Here is a 26,135-nt window from a genome sequence, read left to right on the forward strand (position 1 = left end):
TTCCTCCTTTGAGCCATGTTTTCCTATTTATTTGTATATATTCTTATTTCCTGTTCAAATTTGGGCATTTGAAAAAAACAGCCACCTCTTTACACTTTATGTATTGTTTTTGTACAGGAAAAGATCTTTACCAATCAGCCCAGCTAGAGATTTTGGGGTCCCCTCTAGCTATTTCTGTCAGAGTGTCTTCTCTGGGTTTGTGTGTAATCTCCAATACTTGGCCACATGATGAGAAGAAGTGATTCACTGGAAAAAGACCCTGATATTAGGCAAGATTGAAGCCAGGAGAAGGGGATGACAGACAATGAGATGGTTAGATGGCATCACCAACTCGATGGACATGAATTTGAGCAAGCTCCGGGAGTTGGTAATAGGGAAGCCTGGTGTGCTGCAGTCCAGGGGTCACAAAGAGTTAGACATGACTGAGTGACTGAACTGAACTGAACTGGTGTCTGTGTTATACTATAATCTCCCTGGTTCTGTAGCAAGCCAAAGGGTTTGACTTTGTTCTCAGCAGACCCCTGGCAGCCAAGTATGTTGCTACCTTTCTTGTCAGTGTCTAAGAGTCAGGTAAGACAAAAATCAGTTCCTTGGGAAGTACCCCAAAAGTTAGGATATTGGTTGCACATTTCACCCTTCTTTTTTACATGAAGGAGAATCCGTAAGTTAGGAATTTTCTCTTGATCATACCACGCTATGCCAGGGGTGGGATGGGGTATGGCGGGTAAGTGCAGTGGGCTTTCTTACCCACTCTAATGAACTTATCTTGGTCTTAAACCTGACTGGGGTGCTATAATTTCTAAGCTGCTTTCTGAAGTTTACACAAAGGCAATCTGTTCTGTATATTTTAAAGTTGGTGTCTCTGTAGGGGAGAGAGTGCCTAGAGCTTCCTATTCTATCACTTGTCACTTTGGTTTACTTTTTTTTTAAGTTTATTGTGGACTGAAACAAACTATAAATAAATACAATAAGAAAATACAACAACTAACAGACATAAGCTTTCCATCTTTAGAGAAACTAATCTACCTTTCTTTAACTTTCAGCAAATGCTGATGGACCTTTCCAAATTTCTAAAAGTAAGGCTCCCTCCTAGCTCAGTTGGTAAAGAATCTGCCTGTAATGCAGGAGACCAAAGTTCAATTCCTGGGTTGGGAAGATCCCTTGGAGAAGGAAATGGCAACCCACTCTAGTATTCTTGCCTGGAGAATCCCATGGACAGAGGAGCCTGGCAGGCTATAGTCCGTGGGGTCACAAGAGTCAGACACAACTTAGCGACTAAACCACCATCACCAATCAATATAAAGACTCAGAGAATTTCCCACCATTTTAACTGTATATAATTAGACAACAAAGTCTTGCTTTATCAATTAAGTATAATTATTGGAAATTATATCAAATACTTACATTTGTGGGGAACAATGATTGTAATTTTTAAAAAGTTAGAACAAAATAGTCCAAGCCAACAATGATGAGTACACTGAAAGACTCTTAAACCCTTGGCACCAAACTCTGATAGTTTACAGTTCCCTAAATAGCAACACATTCTGAAATGACTTAGTTTCCTACAGCATTTCCAAGCAATGTATTAAATACCTTACAGATATATCTCATGTGGCCAGAAATAATTATAACTACAGTGCTTATAAAGATTATTTCAAAATGCATTTTACATAAATGGATTTGGACTATGAAAAGGAAATCTATGATAAGTGTACCATAAATATAGAAAACAAATTTTCTTAAAGTCTCCATAGAATTTAGTATAAACTACTTATACTAATAGTTTATAATGTTGGTTATCGCTAACATTTAGCATACTGACTTTTCACAGTAGATGATCAATAACCAATTACTTTTGTTAATTAAAATTAAGGATATAAACTTAAAGAATTATAAACTGCTGAATTTGACTTAACATAAAATTTTAAAGAAATATACCATAATATACCACTTTCTCTGAAAAATATTTGAATATTTGAGTCAATCATTACATAGAATTATGATCAAGAATATCACAATATATCCTGCATCCAAAAATGTATGCAAAATAGATATAATATTGGAGTGAAAATAAAAATTAATTTCTAATGTTACAATTCACCAAATTTTATAACAGGTCATATGTATGGTGGTATTAAAAAAAATTTGGCACTGGCAGCCTTGGAGAGAAGAAAAAACAAGAACTAAGAAAACAATGAAGTATAAAATGCAGTGGGGTTATGGAGTATAAAATACCACATAAACATAAGAGAGATTCAAGAAAGGAAAGAATGAACTTTCAAATACCTTGGAGATTACCTATAAGTACTCAAAAAAAAAAAAAAACAAACCCAGAAGTTTGCTTAACCGAAGTAGCTAAATACACTATAACAAGATCATCTTTTCAGAAGAGGCTTCATGCAATCACAGACACAAACACATATGAAAATTAGCACTTACCAAAAGACTGTAAAATTGCTTAATCAGAACAGACACTACTCTCAGCAAACGCATGCAGATAGGAAAATACGGTTTTTCAACTGGTGCTGGAGAAGATGAAGTGCTGGAACCTTGTCTGAATTTTATATTTGGAGAAAATAGCTTTATCACAAGAGGACATACTCTTTCTTTGAGGAGGAAACTAAATTCCTGATGCTATTTGAAAAGATTAAAAAAAAAAGAAAGAAAGAAAAATAATTAACTTACTTTGTACTTAATGCTTGTAAGTCTCACAGTTAATAACAATCTTCAATAATCAGTATGAATAAAATTATAAGTTTATATGCTGCTGCTGCTGCTGCTAAGTTGCTTCAGTCGTGTCTGACTGTGTGACCCCATAGACGGCAGCCCACCAGGCTCCCCCATCCCTGGGATTCTCCAGGCAAGTTTATTTTAAAGTTTACACACAATTTTGAAATTAGTACTCCTCTTTGAGAATATAAGATCAAATAATATTATTTCAAGAAGTTTTAAAAAGAATTGAAATTAAAAAAAGAACATTTAATAACTGTGGAATTAAAATGATGTTAATTACTAAGAATTTTAATTTTAGTAGGACACTAGCAATTCTAGCAATTAAAAACATAACAAAACAGAAGAAAATAGATTTTATAAATTCAAACAGATAAAGCATTTAAACAGGAAGCTGAGAGGAGAAAATCTGATTAATAAAGTAAATAAATTATATAATTCAGATTTTATTTTGTGAAGATAATTCTATTCACACGCAGATTTATTAATTAATATTTTTTTCTAGTTAGATCACTTGAACAGAACACAATGAGTTGATAAAAAACACAATGACAAACAAGCATAATTATTTTAAAGTCTGGGAATCTTACAGAGAATTCTTAAATTTTACTTATAATTATGGCATATTACACAGAAAACCTCCCTTAACTTGTTAATTCCCTCATTATATTAGCCAAAAGTAGTCTTATTATACTGAAAAAAAAAAGGTCCAATCTACAGTCAATGTTTAACCTCAAATATAAAAATTATACTGTTGTTTTAAGCAACCCAGCTTCATGGAGGCCAGGAACAAAAGTTACAAAAATAAAAATCAACCTATCCAATCCTTTAATCTTACAGAAAAGGAAGATAAGGCACAGAGTAGTTTTCTTAAATTTATAAAATGTATCTTTTAACAAATCAGATTCATTCAAGAAAAAATACAGGTTCACTAGCAGAAATAAGGAAAGAAAACATAGAGAAGCAAAAAGATAAAAATAAAAGTTTTGCTTAGTATCTCCCAGAGATAAGTTAGTGAGTCACTGTTGACTCCAAACATATATCCTTCTAGATTTTAAATTCATTTTAATGTACTTTTAATTCTTTCCCCCCAAAAAATGGGATCTTAAGAGTTACGTGGAGGGTGTTCCTGGTGGTTCAGTGGCAAGGAATCCACCCACCATGCAGGAAACACGAGTTCAATCCCTGGTCCAGGAAGATCCCACATGTCGTGGAACAACAAAGTCTGTGTGCCACAACTACTGAGCCCGCATGCCCTAAAGCCTGTGCTCCACAGCAAGAGAAATGACTGCAGTGAGAAGCTTGTACACTGCCACTAGATTGCCCATGCTCACTGCAATTGGAGAAGGCCCACACACAGCAACGAAGACGCAGTATAGCCCCCCAAAAAATAAATTTTAAAACATTAATTTTTTCTAAAGTTATGTGATTTGAAATTCTACTTTCACATCTATAGCAGTTTCATTGACAAAATGAAAAGCATAGTTAAATCCATTTTCATACTTTGCTAAATAGTCTCACGTACTAGTTAACTCATAAATATTTCAGACAATTCCTAAGTTTTGTTAACTTTTTCCCCTCACTATTCAACTAACTACAATTGTGTTTCCTAAATAACCCCCATCAATCTATACTTCATCTTCATTTAAACTATTCTCATTATACACATCATGATGTATTTATCTGTGGCCAAAGCAAACATTGCCCTTGCAGTCTTACCAAATTTCACTGAAGCACCTGACATAACTGATTCCTAAAGGAAGGAATGCTCAAATGCATTCCTACCTTTCTGGCCTCCATGCTCTGAGTCTCTCTTGTATGCTCATCCTCTCATGCCCAACTGTTTAACAATGGTTCCTCAGAGCTCCAGAATATCAGGTCCGTATTACCATGTTATCGCCACAGGTGATCTCATTCACTCACATATGTGCCAGTGAAGTTTAAATTTATAACTTGAGCCCAAAACTTTACTTTCAAGCTCAAGATATATAAATTAAACTACTCTTCTGTGTACACTTGGGTACTTCAAAAGGAGTAAATTCAAAACTGAACATACTACCCTTTCTAGCAAAAGTTCTGCTCATAGAATATTCTCTATGGCTCAAGCCATAAAGTCAGAAGTCATCTTTGATTAATAAAATATAATTAGTTCTATAATCCACCGAGTTCATTTTGAAGAAGGTAAAAGACTGCCTATTTCCTCACATTTCAGTGCTTTATTCAGCATTTACTTGCCAACTGTATAATGTGTGCCAGGAATTGTGATGTTGTTCTTGTTCAGTCACTCAGTCATGTCCAGCTCTTTGCGACCCCATGGACTGCAACACACCAGGCTTCCCTGTCCGTTACCATCTCCCGGACTTGCTCAAACTCATGTCCATTGAGTCGATGATGCCACACAATCATCTCATCCTCTGTCATCCCCTTCTCCTACTGCCTTCTATCCGTCCCAGCATCAGAGTCTTTTCCAAAGAGTTGGCTCTTCACATCAGGTGGCCAAAGTATTGGAGCTTCAGCATCAGTCCTTTCAATGAATATTCGGGGTTGATTTCCTTTAGGATTGACTGGTTGGATCTCCTTGCAGTCCAAGGGACTCTGAAGAGTCTTCTCCAATACCACAGTTCAAAAGCAACAATTCTTCAGTGCTCAGCCTTCTTTACAGGCTTTATAGCCTTCTTTAGTCCAGCTTTCACATCCAAACATGACTACTGGAAAAACCATGGAATTTTCCACAGTTTGTTGTGATCCACACAGTCAAAGGCTTTAGCATTGACAATGAAGCTGAAGTAGATATTTTTCTGGAATTCTCTTGCTTTTCCTATGATCCAACAGATGTTGGCAATTTGATCTCTGATTCCTCTGCCTTTTCTAAATCCAGCTTGTACATCTCGGTTCATGTACTGTTGAAGCCTAGCTTGGAGGATTTTGAGCATGACCTTGCTGGAATGTGAAATGAGGACAACTGCGTGGTACTTTGAACATTCTTTGGCATTGCCCTTCTTTGGTACTGGAATGAAAACTGACCTTTTCCAGTCCTGTGGTCACTGTGAAATTCAGAGTTAAGCTCAATCTTGTCCTTGCTCTTACAGAGCTTATTTTCTAGAAGAGAAGGCAGTTCCTTTCTTAGAGTCACTGCTCTAGAATATTCTTTTCCTATACTACCTATTTCTCTCAATTACTCTTCATATTTCAGGTAAAAGCTTCACAGCCTTCATTCATCACCAACTCTCCACTAGGTTGGGTACCTCTGTTACTCATTTTCACAGCACTTTTTATACTTTTCCCTCATAGCACTCATCACAGTTTATCATTCAGTAATGTTTTCCTTCCAATTAGACTGATAAGCACAATAAGGGCAAGAATTTTATCTATCTTATTTAAATACTGAATTCTTTGCACTGAACACATTCACCAGCAGATTGTAAGGTACTGGTAAATTCTGATAGGATGAGTGAATAATGAGTGAATGAAAACAAATATTTATCTCTTGAAGAAAACTTCATAGGAGCAATTTTTTGTTATTTCTTTTTAATTGGAGGATAACTGTTTTACAATATTGTGTTGGTTTCTGCCATATATCAGCATGAGTCAGCCATAGGTATACATATGCCCTCTCCCTCTTGAACCTCCCTCCCACGTTCCCCACCTCATCCCACCCCTCTAGGTTGTCAGAGAGCACTGGATTTGAGCTTCTTGCTTCATACAGCAAATTCCTACTGGCTATCTATTTTACATATGGTATTGTATATGTTTCCATGCTCTCTCTCAATTCGTCCCACTCTCTCTTTCCCCAACTTTGTCCACAAGTCTTTTCTCTATCTCTGCGTTTCCACTGCTGCCCCGCAAACAGGTTCATCAGTACCATCTTTCTAGATTCCATCTAGGTTTCTTTCATGTCTTAGCTATTATAAATAGTGCTAAAATGAACACTGGGGTACATATGTTTTCTTCAATTATGGTTTTCTCAGGGCATGTGCTCAGTAGTGGGATTGTCAGGTCATATGGTAGTTTTATTCCTAGTTTTCTAAGGGATCTGTAGGAGTAAATTTTAGGATCTTACACAAGGTAATTCTTTTTTCTCCTCTGGATTATAACAAGAAGAATAAAGTAGAATAGATTTATTTTGGGCACAATAAATCTGAAACCATTTTTTCAAACCTTTCCCTACAAAATTAGAAAATGTAATTCAAACTATAGAAATTTCTAATTCAAATTCATTTACCAATTCTTCACTCTCTTATTCAAATATTTATCAAACACCTGCCATATGCCAGGCACTTGTACAACACTGAACTAAGTCCCTGCATCATAGAACTTACTTTTTTATGAGGGGGAAAAATAGATCAACTCATGTACAAACACATATGTCAGGAAGTAATAAGAAAAATGACAAGGAGTCAGAAAGATAACGGTGCTGCCAGGAAAAGAAGCTGCCATTTTACACAGAGTGGTGGGGAAGGCTTGTCTGATATGTTGACCATTGAGTAAAGGCCTCAAAAGAGTAAGAGAACAAGCTATATGGGAGAAAAGTATTCCAGGCCCAGGCAGCAGTAAGTACAAAGGCCTTGAAGCAGGAGCCCACTTGGGTCATTTAGTAACAAGAATGACGGTGAGGCTAAAGGATGAGGACACTCACAACTATGAACCCTTAGCCAAATTATTTCACCATCAAAGTCTTAGCTTCCTCCTGGGTAAAATAGAAATAATTGGTACTTCAGGTATTTGTGAAGATTAAAGAGAGTATGATATGTAAGGAATTTGGCAAAGTTTAGCATGGAGTAGGCAGTCAAAAGTCGCAGCTGTTACAACTATCAGTTTATACAAGACTATGAATCAAGTTATACCTTAACTTCTCCTATGCTAATACAAGAAAAGGAATCCTCAGTTAATATTGTTCAATACCACTGAAAGCACTGAAGAGTTATCTAATATGGACCAAAAACCATAAGCCATGTAGTAAAAATTTCAATACCGACTCCTGGGCTAAAGGGTCTTCTACTTTTGTGGCACTTGATTCACTTGTGTTGTAGATAAGAGCAAAGATCAAATAGCTGACCAAGGAGCTAGGGTATAGTTAAAAGTTCTAAATTTTAGTTCAAGATCTGCAAATAACTAAAGAACCCCATGTAAATCACTGAATCACTTTTGGACTTTAGCTTCTTACAAGTAAAATGAAAAGCTTGAATTCTTTCTCACTTTTTCCCCTATGAACTGTTTTGAAATATTCTGCACAGCAGATTAAATTTATTAAATAAGCACTGATGACTTCTTTTCTCCATTTAAATTATGTAAAAGCACACAGCTGCAAACAAAAATTAGCAACAATTTTTAAGGCTTTTAAATATTATAAAAAGAGCTCACATCATAAACATTATAATATATATAATTATATATATAATTATAAACATTATAAAAAGAGCTCCTTCATACACCCTTAGATTGGGAAATGCTTGACCAGACAGACTCTAGGGATTGCTTCTAACATTAAAATTTCAAAATGCTTGGGCACAACAAAAGTTAAGATAACAGTAGATAATTATGTCTAAAGTCTGAAGCTATAATTTTTTGCATCTTTTAATGTGGGGGAAAAATACATCTTGCTTTCTTGAAAACTATCTGTGAAAAAAAGTAAAGATTAATTTTGTTGCAAGATACCACAAATGGCTTACTTGTAAAAAGACTTGTGGAAAATCATTCAGGACTGATTCAAGTAATTCAAGGCCAAATGTTCGGGTCATTTCTGTCATACCTACTAGCCAGTAAGGGGCATCAGCATTAACCAACTGACAAAGGTCCTGGAAAATAAATCAAACAATAAATAAAAAATAAATAAAATATTTCACATGCTGGAATGCAATGTCCTTTTCATAGCTCATAAATTCATAGCTCATAAAAAATTCTTTGAAGCATCTCTTATTAGTAGGTTTTATTCCTTAGAAATTAAGTATTGATAATTCAAGTTTTAATTAATTGTATAGTTGATTATGTAAGTAAACTTAATATACAGAGTAGAGACAAATATTTATTCTAATATTTTTTTAAAGGCTCTTTAATCAAAATTAATAAAATTTTTAGTTCAGGTTAATCTTGTTTTATTCACAAGTAATGTAAAAATCAGGTATTTGTATATCATGTTATATCAGATAGAGCAGAATTTTAAGTAAATACTTTAATTTTCCTATTAAAGGAAGTATTTTATATGACTAGTCATTCCTAATATAGCTAGTTCAGATTGCACTCATTTTATTTCCTTAAAGTGAAACATAACACTTTATCATGCTAATTAGGTATAGACACTCTTTAATGTTTTAGACAGATATCACATGCTTTCCAAAAGTTCTTCACCACTTAGTTTTTACAAAAGACCTAGATTAGCACCTGTTTTCTTTAACGAAAAGAAATCATATTTTCTTTAACCAGAAGAAAATCTGAAGATTTTCACTTTTCTTTCAAAAAAAAAAGACAAAAACGAAAACCATGTTCTCTGTTTGTTTTGCAGGCAGCCCATAATAGAAGCTGCACACGCCCCCAGCAGCAAGAGTGGTACCTTCAAGTTCTTACTCCAGGAACTACACTCAGTATCTCAGCATCAAGCTGCCAAAGCTTTCAGCTGTGTGTGTGTTTGTGCTTTATCTTGATTTATTTTGTGCATTCATTAGGTAATTGTGTCCTAAGGTAATTGCTTTTTCACTTAAGGCATTTTGAAGTTGCACAGAAATGTGCTACTGTCAGATAGTGGAGGAAACTTGTACTACTTTTTTCTTTTTAAACCGATACTACTTTTTGACACTGTAAAATGACAATGAAAAATAAAAAACACTTAAAAATTAAATCAGATACAAAATTCCAAAATCAAAAATTCACACAAAACTATACTCTAGTATAAAAATTACCCTTATCAATGGAAATACCTGGAAAAGCATATATGCATCTTTAGCACAAGGTTTGAGGGTACTGACAGATCTTCTGTTACTATTTCCTTGGACTAGTACTGGTTGGTCTATAATATCTGCAATCAAAATAAGAAGGGTTTTATGAGTTCATAATGCTTTTAATAAATCATATATACTGTCTAAAAGGTACGTTGAAAGTAAGTATGTATTTACAGAATTATAAACTTTAAGTTCAGAACCATGCCTCCAAAATGGAAAGAAAACTTGGGAATTCCATTTTTATACATCATATCATAAAAAAACCACCTTCATTATCTCATATTCATTTTACTAAGCTTATTATCTTTGTCCATACATATGATTTTCCTAGTACCCCTTTCTCTAGTCCTTTTATTTCATGGATTTGAAACCGATGTCATGTTTGAATGTACCTTTAAATATCAAACATATGAATATTTACCACATGGTTAATTCCTCTACAATCTCACCATCTTCAAGAGAATTAACTGCTTGATCTGCCATTAAGTACTATGTCAGTTACAGATATTGATTAGCCAAGAGTTACCTAGAATGGGGCTTCTCAATTTCTTTGACTACTAACAAGATACTATTTCCTGTAAGTTATGGCAGCCTGTTTCAAATGAATCTTGACTAATGACTACTCGAAAAGGAAGAGGTTCTAAATATTTTCTACCTTATTAGAAAGTATTAAGTGTGATACTAGACACACAGCCAAAACTATCAATTCAGAAATTATATTGAGATTATGGTATATAAGACATTCAAACTGGAGAACTGCTTTGTTTTATCCTCTACATTTAATTCCTTTATATTTCAAACTGTTAAAATTCTACCTGCATTTCCGCTTGAAAAAGTGAGACAAAAGTTAGTGGGAATATTTTAATAAACAAATAGATGAAAAATGCCTGAAACAGAATGTAAAAATTTGACCAATGGTTAAATTCAGATAAAGTGAAGTAATTATTAGAGTAGGCAGAACTATCATTATTTAATAGTATTGCTTTTTTTTTTTACCAATATTACCAAAATAACACCAAATGATATGAAAGACTGTATAATATCAAGAGTTTAGGGGAGAAAAAAACTAAAAAAAAGTTTAATCTTTTGTTTCTTGACTCCATAAAACAGAGAGGCTGCTCTTGATGACAGCACCTCATGATCTTTTCAACTAACATGCGGAAAATTTTTACCTTTCATCTAATAAGGATAACGAATAAAAAAACTTAAAATTTATCAAATTATAAAAATTATAACATAAACAGTATCTACAAGCTCTGTGACAGGATATGTTTCTAAGTTTTTAGGAAATGTTTCAAATCATGAAGATGTTAAAAATTACAAATAAAAGGATTTTATGAAAATATGAAAAGTAGGCTTTACATCAATAAATATTCTCGATTAATACATATTAATAGGCAAAGACAAAAATTCACGTGAGGGAAGCTCACTTTTGAGAATTTACTCCAAAGAAATAATTTAAATGGAAATACATACGTAGGAAGACACTGAAAACAATACTGAACTACAGAACATAAGTAGTTCATTCAATTATAGAATAGCCACAAAATATAATGCAACCAATAAAAATTTCAATTACAAAAATTAAAATGTAACACAAAATAATCATATGTAATGTTTGGCTAAAAATACAATGCAACACCTTGTGTAAAATATGCTATTACCATATTCAATGTAAAATTTTGAATATATTAGAAATAAATACAGAAAACATGGTCCACTTCTTAGGGTGATAAAACTGTGAGAGATTTATCTTTTGATTTGCCATTATCAATAATAAAAAGGTTAAATAAACTTTCTAAAGTATTCTAATTATTACGTAGCCTAAGTTCATAGGGGAATGGCTGCTGCTGCTGTTGCTAAGTGGCTGCAGTCGAGTCCGACTGTGCGACCCCACAGACGGCAGCCCACCAGGCTCCTCCGTCCTGGGATTTTCCAGGCAAGAGTACTGGAGTGGGCTGCCATTGCCTTCTCCCGGGAATGGCTGACAATCATTAAATGAATAACCACGGACATTTAGAGCCATCGACAGGCAAAAGGAAACAACTTTCATCACTTTACCTCTATGTCGTTCATCTTCAGCAACCATCCTCTCAAAAACAACAGTAACAACTTGTCGCACTGTAGCAGCAGCTGTATTATTTGTAATATTATCTTTTGTGAAGTGTAGTCGAAAACAAAGAACAATTGCCTAAAAAAACAAGTTTCATTTAGCATGAAACAAGTTGATGAATATGGTTATTATCTTTACTTTATTTGATGTAACCCCAAATAATTTATGCTTTGCTGTTTCAATCACCTACGCTAGAAGTCCCACTCTTTTATACAATAAAGCTACAAAAACTTCAGTATTTTTAAATAATTCAAACTCTCAGTAAATACAAAGACACATAAGATTAGCAAAGGTAATGTGAAATGCATCTTTTACCCTAAATAATAAACTATTAATTGAAGACTATTTCTATATTACTCTCTGTACTTTCTGTTCTTTAGAAATATTTCACAATTAAAAAAAAATTTAAAGATGAAACAAATAATATAACAGCTGTTATATGTTTCAAAGAGAGTGCGAGTGAGAAAGAGCTTTCATACATGCAGCCTTATCTAGTATTAATGCCAAAATGATACTTCTCCAGCTGCTTCAGGGACAGACTTAAGTTATCTGGCTTACATACATTTTACATGTGAAATTATTTTGAAAGTGGGAAAGAGAGAGCTGTTAGGAACACCCAAGGTAATTGTGGACAACACTGACACCTGGAAACAAATACTGTTTTCTTTTCTTCTTTCTCTATTCCTTTTCTTCTGCTACTTTTCTTTTTCCGTCTTGTATTCATAACCAAGCCTGTCAGCTATATCCAAGGGAGTCTGTTTAATCACCCTAACCTGATATCACCTCTAATCTGTGGAAAATAAGGCATTGAAGGCTTTTATCATGCAATGTGCATTATCACAATAGCTACAGGAAAGTTGCTTTTAGTTCAAACAGCGCTAGGCTTTCCTCTTTCGGTCAGCTTATCCAAATACTGTCCCAAAGCACTTAATGAACTTGAACAAACAGGTTCCTACCTTAGAGAGTGCCTCATCATGAACTACTGTATTGGTTGTTAAAAGAACAAGAACTGTTTGAAGCAGCTTAAGTTCTTCAAGACTATTTTCCATTAGCTGCCAAAGCATGTTAATTATATTTCCAGCTGCAGTCTGTAAAACAAGTATGTTAATTATTGTCAACAAATAAAATAGAGGTGCTTTGGGTCCCTAAGCAAGAAAAAGTATACAAATAAAATCTCACCTGGAGAGAATTTCTTGATCACATTAACAAAAACCCATGTTTCTAAATCTATAGATCCAAATACATGTCTCTCAACTAATTCAAGAACTGCAACCAATTAATTTTCTTATCAAAAAAAAATGCTTTAAGATTTAAAATGTACCATTTGAATTTAGGCAAACAGCAACATGCAGTTCCAAAATAACTTGCCAAAATCAATGCTCATTTTTAAAATAATAGGGGTATATTTCATTTGGACACTTATGGATATAAACATATACAAATTATGAGTCTGTTACTGTTTCTTACATATTATTTCATTGACAAGAGGGAAAACAAGTTATAGAAAAAAATACAACTCAAATTAACAACATATTTACGAACTCAATTAAATCTGATACTGTTTAGAATGTCATACCAAAGGCAAAAGAATGTACCATTTCTATTAAAGTACCCCATGAAGTACAAAGTTAAGTAATGCAGATTCATAGTAATACAATGTTTTTCCTGTTTTACCATCATGAGGTTAGATATGAACAATACCCTTATTGAGCAACACTTCAGACAATCTAGGAAATAGTCATGATTTTCTCTCCTACCTTTAAAAAACTAATTCATGAATGATATTCTTCATCACTGATATTGAAAATTTGCTTGGTTCTCAAAATTATCTATATTAATGAACTATGGTGGCACTGCTGCTGCTGCTGCTGCTGCTAAGTCGCGTCAGTCGTGTCCGACTCGGTGCGAACTCATAGACGGCAGCCCACCAGGCTCCTCCGTCCCTGGGATTCTCCAGGCAAGAACACTGGAGTGGGTTGCCATTTCCTCCTCCAGTGCATGAAAGGGAAAAGTGAAAGTGAAGTCGCTCAGTCGTGTCCGACTCTTCGCGACCCCATGGGCTGCAGCCTACCAGGCTCCTCTGTCCATAGGTTTCCCAGGCAAGGGTACTGGAGTGGGGTGCCATTGCCTTCTCCATGGTGGCACTAGTGGTAAAGAATCCTCCTTCCAATGCAGGAGACGCAAGAGATGAGGGTTGGGAATATCCCCTAGAGTAGAAAATGGCAACCTACTCAAGTATTCTTGCCTGGAAAATTCCATGGGCAGAGAAGCCTGGCGGGCTACAGTCCATGGGGCCATGAAGAGTCGGATACGACTAAGCAACTGAGCACACATGACTTCTTAGATTACAAATGATTTGACAAAATTTACCCCATCTATACTGAGTGTTTAATAATGAGACAATCTGGTAACCTTTTAAAATGAAGCCATGTCCTTCAAGCATTGATTTATATTAAATACCAGGTATGTTTTATTCTCTCCTTGAGAAAACTCCTGATCTGATTTATAGGTGCACAGTTCAGATAAAATCTTCACATTACCTCAGACACCACTTCATGGGACATGAGTCTCTGAATGGCAGCCAAACATAGTTGAGTGATCTTTGGTTCCTTGGTTCCACAACCCATTAGAAAAGGCTGAACAACCTCTGAGCTGTTCTCCTTCAATGCTTTATTCAGAACACATATAAAAAAAAATTTAAACATAATTCATAAATAAGAACATTTTTACATAATTACAACCAGTAATGACAATCTTAATAAAAATCACTTAATATAAAATAAATATGAAAATAAAAATCAAGCAGTAAGAGTTAAAATACTTCAGACTCTGTATCTAAACTACCCTCCTTAAGTACAGTTTTCCTGTGCCTTTCTCCTGACACTCTGTCCTTTGGTTCTCTTCCATTTTCTATAAACTCTTTAAGGGCAACTTCTCAGAAGTTCTATCTTGCCTCAGAGTAAGATTGTTTCTTCAATAGTGTAGAAGGGAAAAAAGGAATAAGAACTCATATCGTAGAGCAGAAAAGTAATTAAAAATAGTATATACATCAACCCTACCACATTTCTGAATGAATATTCAGAACTCCCTAAAATTTTATTACATGGCTTTAATTCACTGGCTCTAATTTCTTCTTCAAGAAGTAAATCCATTAAAAACAATAACATTACCGCTCTTATTACTGAAGTATTGCTTTAAATTAATTGGACGCACATGCTATAATTCCAAATCTTAAAATAACTCCTTCTACCAAGCCAATTATTTCAGAAGTTTTCAAATAACAACACAAATGTAAAAGATTAGAAAATGTACAAACTGAACTATACATAATTTAAATTTACAAAATGAAGTTAAATCAGTACACACACACTTAGTGGATGGCTACACAAAGATGAATAAGACACATTTCACATTTTTCATCCTCAGGGAATTTGAATAAATAACATAAAAGTCCAAGTCACGAGAACATTAAACTTCTATGTTTGGTATTTGTTTTCAAATGTATTGCATCCATCAATTATTTCAATAGGTTAAAACCTGTAATAAAGTCACACAAAACTTGAGTCTTAACATGTTTTTCAAAAGAAATTATGGGAAAGTCACCCAGAGTCACCTTTAAAAGTGTAAAGCTAGTGTTAACATTAATTTTATCACTTAAAGTCCCTTCTTTCTTCTCCCAAAGCTTCTTTATGGTATGACAAATAAAGACTACTATTTCCTACAGCATGCTCTGTAAAATCCTCAATATGCCAGCATAAATCACAGCTAAGAGATGGCAAATATGACTGGCAATGAACAGTATTTCCAAAAAACAGCTCCCTTGCCTTATTTCCTTGCTTTCTTTTTCTTGTGCATCAAAGTTCTGCTTCAAAACCAGAGACATAAAATTTCCATAACAATGTCACAAAACATTTATATGAGTGATTAAAAGATGACAATAAAGCTCAAAAAAATACTATTCTGAAGCAGTAAATATCCTGCTATATTCAATTATGCCAAAATCACTGAAGTCTGATGCCACCCCTAACTCTGCAGAACATTCCAAATTATTAAATCTTGCTCAGGCAAATGTAAGTTTTCAATACTAATAAGCTGCACTTAAAATTTTTATGACATTAACATGTGTTTCTCATTTTAGTATCATAATACTCATGCAGAGTTTATAGGGCATGATCTGAACCCAGTGACACAACAAGTAGGTGGCAAAACCAGAATCAAAAAATATGTCTTCTAATCCCTGGTTCACTACTCTTTCCACAACATTATGCTGCCACTCTTTACGGCAAACAGCATATGATGCAAACGGAAATTAAAAGAGTTAAAAGTGTCTGAAAGGAGCCAATAAAACATTTCAAAGCTGTCTGCCTAAAGTCATCAGAAGAATGAAGGAAAGGGATTCTGTCTCCACAGAAGGAAACAGAGTGTACTTCTACAGAGTCTCTGACGACAATTATTTTAAGACACACATGTATCACCAGAAAGAAAATCAGTGCCAATTACCTATGCTAATTCAAGAATGATACAATACTTTCTAATCACTTACAATTTTTCCTCAAAATTTCATCCTTTAGGTCAAGAAGGCCATTGTTATTTCTTATCTTTTTGGTAACAGTCCTTCTAACATGTGTAAGGTGATACTCTCCTTTGCCTTTGATTTGCATAGCACTAATGATTAATGATGTTGAGCATCTTTTCATGTACCTGTTGGCCATCTAAATGTCTTCTTTGGAAAAAATGTCTATTTAGAACTTCTGTCCATTTTTTAATTGGACTGTTTGCAATGCCTCATTGCTTGAGAGCACTTCACTACTGTCTCTGAGATATTCTTCTAAGCTAATGACATCCATTCTGCATGCTTTGATGCTGGTGTTTTTTATCTTACCATAAGATGTTAACAGGAAGTTTCTGCACAACAAGGGTAACATTTCAAATAACAATGAAACTTACATGACATCAACAATACATGCAACTCAACTGATGTGATAGTATGAACAACTATGAACAAGTTCACACATGCACTGAAAAAGACAACTACAAAAGTATCTGGCCCACAGTGATTCTAAGATGACATTAGCTGTAAAACGCATGCTAATTTGGGAAATATTAACATGTGAAAAAACTGTCTTATCTTAGAATGAATAAAATAAGGTGAATTATACATTCAGTCACAGCTATTCAGATCTATCAAGCTGAGTTAAAATTAATGTAGTAATAAAAATAATTTTTAACTGTATTTTAATGTAACTCAAAGGTATCCATCCTTCCTACTTTTTTCTCCCAGTTTATGTGAGAATATAATGGTCAAAGGAAATTTCTGTGTTATCCAAAATAGATGATCAACAACAATCAAAAAAGAAAATCTACTATCTATTCTGTTTTTTGAAGCATAATGTGAAAAACAGAAACATATCTAGATCACAATGAAGATAAAAATCATTTTTTAAAAGTTGCTAATTGTTTTTCTCTTCTTCTAAATGTCATAATGATCCTAAGAATCAGGAATTAATCCTACTCTTCTGATTGAGTAATTGCTGCTTTCTCTTTATAAACTAATTTTAATTACATGCATCTTAAGGGTGGCTTCACATAAAAACCTTCCTATAGGTTTAGAGTTTAGAGATCACATTGAGGAAAAGGCTGGGCAAAAATATAAAGCAACATGTATGTTGCTTTAACCATTTTTTAAAAAAATCCAGGGGAAAAAAGAGGAAAAGGTCAATGCTTTTTAATCAAAACCTGTGGTGGGGAGGCGGGGCGTGGGGGCGGTGGAGAGAAGGGAAAAAAGAAAAACTTTAGTTTCTACATAAGTCCCTTCAGAAGCACAACTCCTTTAATAGACTGAAACTCTGTGTTTGATTATTTTATTTCCAAATTGTGTAACTGTGAGATCAAATGATGCACTTTCACACACCTGAAAGAGATCCAGCAGGTCCCCATATCCTAGGGGTTTCCTTGCTCTGAGCAGTTTCACTGCAAAATTGCAGGTTTTATCCTGGAAAAAAAGAATTAAACTAGGGTACCCCACTATGAATCACACTAACAGGGGTTAATAAAAGGTTTTTAAAATTTTAACAGTCATTAAATGACAAACTATAGCTCTTGTGAAAGAAATAAAATGTGATGGAGACATGACTGCTATCCTCAAAACCTTTAAAATCTACTTATGGGAAAAACTGATACTTCAAACATTAAAAAAAATTTAATGGTTCAAAATATCTGAAAATATTTTAAATGACTCAATATGAGGACAAATAAAATTATGAACAGTGTCACCGTAAAAGTACATTACAGGTAAAGGAAGGATTATTCAACAAATGATGTTGCTACAATCAGTAATTCAGTAAAAGAAAAAACACCTAGGTCTTCGTGTAACCCTCTATTATTAAGAAAAATATCAAACTGCAGAAAAACAAGAAAATAAAAATGACTATCAACTACATGGAAGGAGAAGAACTACTTAAGTATAGAGCAACAAATCAAAAAAGGTAGATTATGTAAAAATAAAAAGCATCTAAATAAAAAATTAAGAGGTAAATAATGCAGATAATATGATGCATACATGACAAGTTAATATTTTGCTATATAAATAGCTCAAACATTTGATAAAGAAAACACAAAAACTGCAAAAAAAAACTAAAATGAAAAAATAATTTAATATTTTCAGAGAAAAATGTTCAACATTAAAAAGAAATGTCAATTAAAATGAGAAGTCATTTGCTTGTTCAAGGACTGAAAGATTTTTTAAAAGAATAATCTTACAAGGATGCTATAAAAATACACTCATATATAGTTGTTAAAGGCATAAACTTTTATCTTTTTAGAAAGCAGTGATGAAAAACTTCAACAGGTTCATATCCTTTAATAATTTCATTCCTAGAAATGTATCTTAAAGAAATAATTCTAAATACTGAAACATACCTAAATTACAATCACTTGCTGAAATATTTTGGAACAATTTAAAAAATTAGAAAAGATGGTATCAAAAAAAGTATGATATAATAAAGGCAGGATAAAAATTAAAATTTGTTTTTTTAAAAACAGGGGAAAAGAATAAAGAAAAACACATTATGTGGCAGAGAAAGCTCTCTGATCCATTAGGTCAATTTGTTAGCAAGCAATTAATATTAAGTACAGCCCCTTGTATCTTCTATACCAGGTTACAGCAGCAGTCTACCAACAGACCCTTTCCGTACTGATGATACATCGAAATATGCCTTTCACGCTGTTGTCAGAGTAATGTACAGAGTATAAAAATACTTACATGAAAGTGTCACCTCCCTAATTCAAACTCTTTCCATCAAGCTGCTCAGGAAGTCACACAAGGGCAATAGTTGGGCAGGTACCCAAACAGATCAAACTGTTTTATACATCATGCATTTAAGTAACTTCCCTTACTTATTACTCCTACACCTTATTTGCCTGGCTAACTCCTTTTCAAGCATCAAGACTCAGCTTCATAGTCCTGGGTTGGATTAGGATTCTTCCTGACATTCTTGCAATGAGCCCATCTATACTTCCACCTGACATTCACCATATAAGCCTCAGAATTTTCTGTTTAGAATGTCTCTTTCATTACTCTGTTAACTGGCTGACATGATCTAAATATGACAAAACTCATGTACTCAATCATAACACGTAAAATTAAAGAGAGGTCGGAAATACACTAGTGGCAACACTCAGAGTCTTACTTGCATTTTGGAGTGACTCACTTATTAGCCTACATTCAAGGAGGCCTTACTATTTCCCACGTAATGTGCTATCTAGCAGCAATGTAAGGAAGAATAAGATATTGATCCTGACCTCAAGAAGCATGTCTTCGGAAAGGGAACATTTCTGACAAAGAACTCCAAAACGTAAATGGAGGAGCAGGTAAGCTAAATGGAATGAATGGCACAAACATACTTTTCAAATATATTTCTTACATTAACACACAGATTGTAGGTGAATTATATTACTCATCTTTGTATCTCCACCAGTGATTCTTACATAATTATTTCTTTATTAAGAATATGTTATATGGGATATTCTATGGATGTTTGTAAAATATCACAGGTATATGGACTGATAAAACAGAATATACTGAATAAAATCAGCAAGTAACACTTTAATGTCAGAAAAAAATTCCAAAGTATATTTACTCATTGCTACCGAAATTAGAGAACTTTTAGCAATAAGACTATATAGATATGAAAAGAATGAGGGAAACTGTGAGGACAGAAGAACACAAATCATACATAACGATTATCTATGTAAAAATTTTCTATATATACTAACAGTAGTTGAAAGCAGTGTTAGGTGGATGTAATTGTTACAGTTTTGAGTCAGGAGTTAAATATACAATTTTAAAAGATTTCACAACTTCACTGATTTCCTTATTTCCAATATTTATTCAAATAGCAGATTCTCTGTTTATATAATTTCTGTGTAACACCAATCTTCTCAGTCAAGTTCAAGCATATTTATTGTAAGCTCGGATAATAAAAACAATTTATAATATATGATAGTCAAATGTAAGATTAAGGCATTTGGCCTTATAAATGAAAAACTTCATGTTGCTATCTCTCACTTGCAGTTATAAAGAAAAAGGCAATGTTGAGATAATGATCTGTATATGTGCATTGATGCTGACATTACCTGGCATAGCATTCCACTTATGTCAGCATTCATGACAGCAGTGAAAACAAAGAAAAATAAACATTAAAGGAGGATGCTTAAAAGAAGTGGAGATGTAAAGCAAAGATTTATTCTACAATGTAAATAATCTTCCCTTGGAAAATAAATCTAAGAAAACTCAAGTTGGTTAAAATCTATGCTAAGTATTATTTCCTCTGACAAGCGACCCTAATTAAGGGTTCTGATTTTTATAGCAACCTTTCTTATTTTCTGAATATTTCCCATATCATTTGAGACTCTTCAGTTGTTTGGTATCTTTAACATCCGTTACAGCACAAAAGTGGTAACCTATAGTCTTTAGAGAAGTAAACACTTCTCAGGAAATAAAAAAAAGTTACCAAAAAAATTTTCTCAATATTAACTATACCCTGAATTAAGTACTTGAGAAATGAAATACTAACTTAAACTCTTCCCTTTTTCTTTGGAGCCCATGATTTTTCAAGATGACAGTGGTCTAAAATCATAAATTTTTACTGATCAATCAATTGCTGTAAATACTTGGCTAAAACACTAGGAAAAAGTTTAAATGCTAATATAATATACCTCCTCAAGTACATGTTTCTGGATACTATGGATATTAAAGCAAGAATTATTAATTGTATGTGCATATGGATTTGTTCTAACCTGATTTTAATAAAGCTAACTGAATTAAAGTGAAATTAACAGTCCACTTAAATATTAAACTCATACTAACTGAGAAAAAATTTTTTTTATTTGTTCTTAGTATGAATTAGACATTTTACGTGGTACAGAACTCTGTAACAGTGATCCTCTGAAGAAAAGTCTTTTTAAAGAAATCGTCCATCAACTACAGACTCAATGAAAATTTCTATTACTGAAGAATAATTAAGGACTTACTATAATATCACCAATGACAGAAACAAAAGTAAATATTTGCAATGACATTCTAATATAACTGGCCTATGACATCTCCAACTTAAAAACACCCACGTCCATAATCTATCTTGAAACAATTTCCTCATGGTAGCTAATCCACCCAACATGCATCTCCCGAGTCCACTTGCCCATCCTCCCAGTCCAACCACACATACCTTTGCCTTTACCCACCACTTCACTCTACCCCTTTACTCAGTATGCACACAGAGCATTATTCAATGCTGTGAATAATGTTATATAACTCTTTGGTGTTTCGTTAGAATGTTCAAAATCAGAGGAGCTGTGAGAAACAGATGCAACTTAGCAGGACTAACCCTAAGGTGGCAAATGAAATCCACTCTCATCTGTCGCCCTTAAACTAGCCCCAAACGTCTTCATTTCATTTTCTAATATTCTTTAAAATTCCACCCTTTAGGAATTTACTGGTATCTTTCTTTAAAAAATGTAAAGAGACTTAAGAGTTAAATTGGTTGTTCACTATTTGGACTTTGTGTAAATCAATTTAATAGGACTGCTTTTCTCCTGTAACTAGCTGAGAACAATAGCACCACTGGAATTGGAAATGCATGTGAAGGATCAGTGAAGTAAGGAGCAGTTAAGTACAAGCACTTGGGAGAGAGGAGCTATGTGGAAACCTCACAGTACCATGGCAGCACACTGCAGCAGGAAGAACGTGGGCTCTGAACGGCCCGGGATTTGAATTTGATTCCATCACTTACCATGTGACCTTAGGCCACTAAATTAAATCTCTCTGTATCTCAATTTGCTCTACTATTAAAAAAGAATATTTCCCCACAAGGTTGTCCTATATAAGATCAAGTGGCACAAATGCCTCACATGTAACAGATCCTCAAAAACGCCAGTTTCCTTCTTTTGCATGTTTATTATTGAGGCAAGAACAGAAGGCATGAAGAAAAAGAGGAGGTAGACTGAGTATCAAAAGGGTGCCAGAGAGAAATTTTTGAAAATTCCTCCCCGAAAACTAGGATCAATCAAAAGAATGTTAAATCTATATAATGGCCTGCTTATATCAAAGATAAAATAGATCTGGGAAGGTGGTCTGAGAACCAATCTTCCTTTCAATACAACAAATATTAATTGAATGCCTTTTATGGGTAAGGTGTATCTTAGGCGATTGACAAGAGGAGGAGGAGAATACAAAGATGAGTATGAAAAATCTTTGCCTTTAAGGAGTTAGTAGTTTTAAGCTTTCTGATTTCAGAGAACAGTATAGCATTCATCTCTGGGAAACCCAATTAGTTCATAAATTAGGGACTTTTACATGTTCTTTATCATTATGGATAGCATGCTGGAGCATAAGGAAGAGATGCTATAAAAAAAAAAACAACTGATGGGTTTTAAGATTCTACTTTTACCATTAGTCAAACTTTCATTAATTGTTGAATTTTTAATGCAAAAAATTACCTGCCAAAATTTCGGTGTTTCGTGCAGCTATTGTTTTAACTTTTATTATTCCTGATTCAGCAGCCTGCAAGAATAAAAATAATTAGAACATAAAACTTACTATTGACATGAATTATCTAGGGAAAAGAAATCATGTATGATAAAATCTCAAGCACAGAGTCAGTCACTACTATCTTTTTTATTTTACAAACTTCAGATACTAAAAATCTAGTGGTGAAACATACACTAAATGTAATAAAGTATGATTAACTTGATTATTCTCATGCAAACTCTGCATTGCAAAAGCATGTTGCTTTTCTATGCCTTCAGTTGCATCTGAAATACCCTAAATCCTCACATATAATTCTTCAGAAAATAAAAAATAATAAACAAAATCAAAGACTAATGAAAAAAAATAGGTTTCTCTTTCCCATTTCACACTTCTCTCTCAACCATAAAAAACACTGCAAACTCAAGTAAAACTGCTTTGAATTAGAAGAGAATGAATAACCAAGAACCCTGTCATTACTTGTAGATTGTGCTTTTTTAAAACATTCAGTTTTCATAAGGTGTCTAAATCATTTCAGCATAAGTAAGTTGAGCTGGCAGTACTTGAAAGTCGTATGGCATTTTACACTATGCCACAGGACTGTGCTGTCCAATATACGGTAGCCACTGGCTACATGTGACTAGGCTTCCCCAGTGGCTCAGTGGTAAAGAATCCGCCTGTCAATGCAGGAGACGAGAGTTCGATCCCAGGGTCGGAAGGATCCCCCGGAGAAGGAAATGGTGACCCAGTCCAGTATTCTTCCCTGGAAAATCCATGGGACAGAGGAGCCTGGCGGGCTACAGTCCATGGGGTCGCAAAGAGTCAGACAAGACTTAGCAATTAAACACGCACATATGACTGCTAAGCACTTTATATGTGGCTAGTCTAACTGAGTTGTGTTAAACATTATATATCATTAAAACTAAATGTTTCTTTTTACTTTTTAAATGCAATTTAAAATTACACACATGGACTGCATATGTTGCCCGCATTATACTTCTACTGGACACTGCTAACATACAATATTGATATATAACTTCCATTATAGAAACTCAGGACATTTTTACTATTAAGAAACATGCCTATTTTATACTTAAACTGGTGACCATACCTCCAAAAATAATACATACATATTCATATATTATATTCAAGTTTTCCTATTAATTTGCTTGCTACTTGTTCATTTATTGTTATCTCTTAATGTTTGCTAAAGGACAAGTAGTAGAAGGCACTAAAGTTTTTAAAATAATTATAGAAGAACTCAGTGTCTTATAGGTTATTAGGTTAAGGAGCAGTGGGTTGATGCATAAAATAAACAACACATTGTAGGCTATACAATGTATACCTTTGTCATTTTGTGGAATTCCAAGCATGTGAAGCCCTTGTCTGTGATTAGAGAATTTCCAACTTCACTGTTCAGCAGAGACGTAGTAATGGTCTCAGTGGCAATGAGTTTTGCAGTGGTTCTTAGCTGTTCAGCCTCCTCTCATTCCTGTACTTTCCAAGGTTGGCTTCATCCAGTCTTCTACCAATTCTACGAGCCCCTCAATGTTCTATCAGTAAACTTCATTTCTGCTTACATCAGCCCAAGTTAGTTTCCACTGCTTACAACTAAGAAGCCTAACGGATATCTAGGACTTTAAGAAACTTCAAGAAATGGAAATGTTCCGAATTAAATGCACATGACTACTAGCAGAAAAATGTAGTCAAAATAAATTACTTCATGGAAAGATTATTGATTTTCTGATTATCTAGGGGCAGTGTATATTAGAACATCAAACGCTTAAAAAAAATCATGATGCCCAGGTTGCAACCCATTCCAAAAATTACATCAGAATGACTGCTAGTGGAGTCATGCACTGGCATTTTTAAAAATCTTCAAGTGACTCCAACGTGTGGCAAAATTTAAGAGGCTATTGTAATAATATAAGCAAAAGATGATGATGGATAGGCCTGAGGTGATAATGACTGAGATGGTAAGGAGTGGTCAGATTCTGGATATAGTATGAAGACGTACAAACCAAAACAAACCTACTACTATAAAAATTCAGTAACACTGAAATTATTATGTATACTTTGTTATATTCATACACTCCACTTTAAATGTCTTAAATAATTTTCTTACTAAGTCAACTGAAATTAATCTATGGCCACTGAACTTTCTTCCACCAACATTTTCAAATGTTCTAACTCTCTCCCTCCTTACTATGGCCCTCTGTACCGTGCCTATGCTCAAATTCAGTATTTCATTCTACTTTAATCAACAGATATCAAACTAAACCATCATAAATCCAATGTAATCTGTTCTAACTTTCTGAATTCTAGTCAGTTTCCAAAATCAGTCCTGTAGCATAATGGATGCTGCATGTCAGTAAATGATTTCAGATTTGCCAGACACTATTTTGATCTCCTCAGATAAATAAGAACTGACCCATGTATGAATCATAAACAAGTATAAATAACTAAATTATAATTATAACATATGTGTAACAAATATTTTTATACATCCACACAATAAGGAAAACAATGAGTGTTTTTTCTTTAGTTCCAAAGTAACAAGTGTTTTAAAAGGTATATAAACTCAAGAAATCACCAAAAGGACTGTTTGTTAACTCAGATGTAATTGGACCTATCTCACAGCTCCTAATTTTTTTCATCCAAGTTTCTATTGTGAAACTTTGAAACTGTACCACCACCCTATTCTCACAGGCACCCTGTGTTGCTGGGAAGTTTCATTACCAATGTTTATTGACAACACTTGTATATCAGGGCCTCCTCACCTCATGCAGTGCTACTTGATACCTAAGCCTAGCTGACATCTTCAAGAGTGCCCTTCATAAATGGAAGTATTCAGACTCAGATTTCCTTCTATTTATCAAAGATTGTCTGTGTGAAGAAGAATCTTGAACTTCTTGCTTTAAAAGTAACCCCTACTCTGGTTAGACACTAATAGATTAGATACTTATATATCCATAGGGGAAGTACTCAACTGTAAATATAGTTATTTTCCTGAATTGGCCCTCATAAAAAAAAAAAAAAAATACAAAGTCCCAGTTCTGTAGACTTGAATAGGGATGATGTAGATTATGGTGGGTAGTCTAAAATCTCTATTCCCCAAGGGCAATCTATGAACTGGGTAAAAAAGCCAAAAGTATTAAATACACTGCAGCATTTAATATTGGTTTTTCTTAAAATTAATGTCTCTCAAAAAAATACTTTTTTCTCTTTCACAAAATTCTTTGCTGCCCCAAAGAGACACACCCACCAAGGACTCTGAATATAGAAGCCAGCATTACAGAAAAGATAAGAGAGAATGCTGAAATGCTGACTCCTCTTT

At 34.0% G+C, this 26,135-nt stretch overlaps 1 protein-coding gene across 6 annotated transcripts in view; it reads right to left on the reverse strand.

Annotated features, from left to right (window-relative positions):
• The window catches only part of MON2 (MON2 regulator of endosome-to-Golgi trafficking), a 122,892-nt gene that overhangs the window by 84,574 nt on the left and 12,183 nt on the right, over positions 1–26,135 (reverse strand). For 5 of the 6 annotated variants that reach the window (XR_014081904.1, XM_081588927.1, XM_081588928.1 and 2 more), the window contains 7 exons: positions 22,771–22,834; positions 14,316–14,443; positions 12,732–12,863; positions 11,724–11,853; positions 9,642–9,739; positions 8,400–8,525; positions 2,440–2,634 (listed from right to left, as the gene is read on the reverse strand). Coding sequence is in view for 5 of the 6 variants with exons in the window: in XM_081588927.1 (XP_081445053.1) it covers positions 2,440–2,634; positions 8,400–8,525; positions 9,642–9,739; positions 11,724–11,853; positions 12,732–12,863; positions 14,316–14,443; positions 22,771–22,834 (873 nt within the window). In the remaining variant the exon portion in view is untranslated. Of the gene's footprint in view, positions 1–2,439; positions 2,635–8,399; positions 8,526–9,641; positions 9,740–11,723; positions 11,854–12,731; positions 12,864–14,315; positions 14,444–17,686; positions 17,768–22,770; positions 22,835–26,135 lie in introns of all 6 variants that reach the window. The other variant, XM_081588931.1, reaches the window with a different exon arrangement.

The sequence above is a fragment of the Giraffa tippelskirchi genome, chromosome 4 (assembly GCF_054371585.1).
Source record: "Giraffa tippelskirchi isolate mGirTip1 chromosome 4, T2T-mGirTip1v1.2.pri, whole genome shotgun sequence".
Classification (NCBI taxonomy): Eukaryota; Metazoa; Chordata; class Mammalia; order Artiodactyla; family Giraffidae; genus Giraffa; species Giraffa tippelskirchi.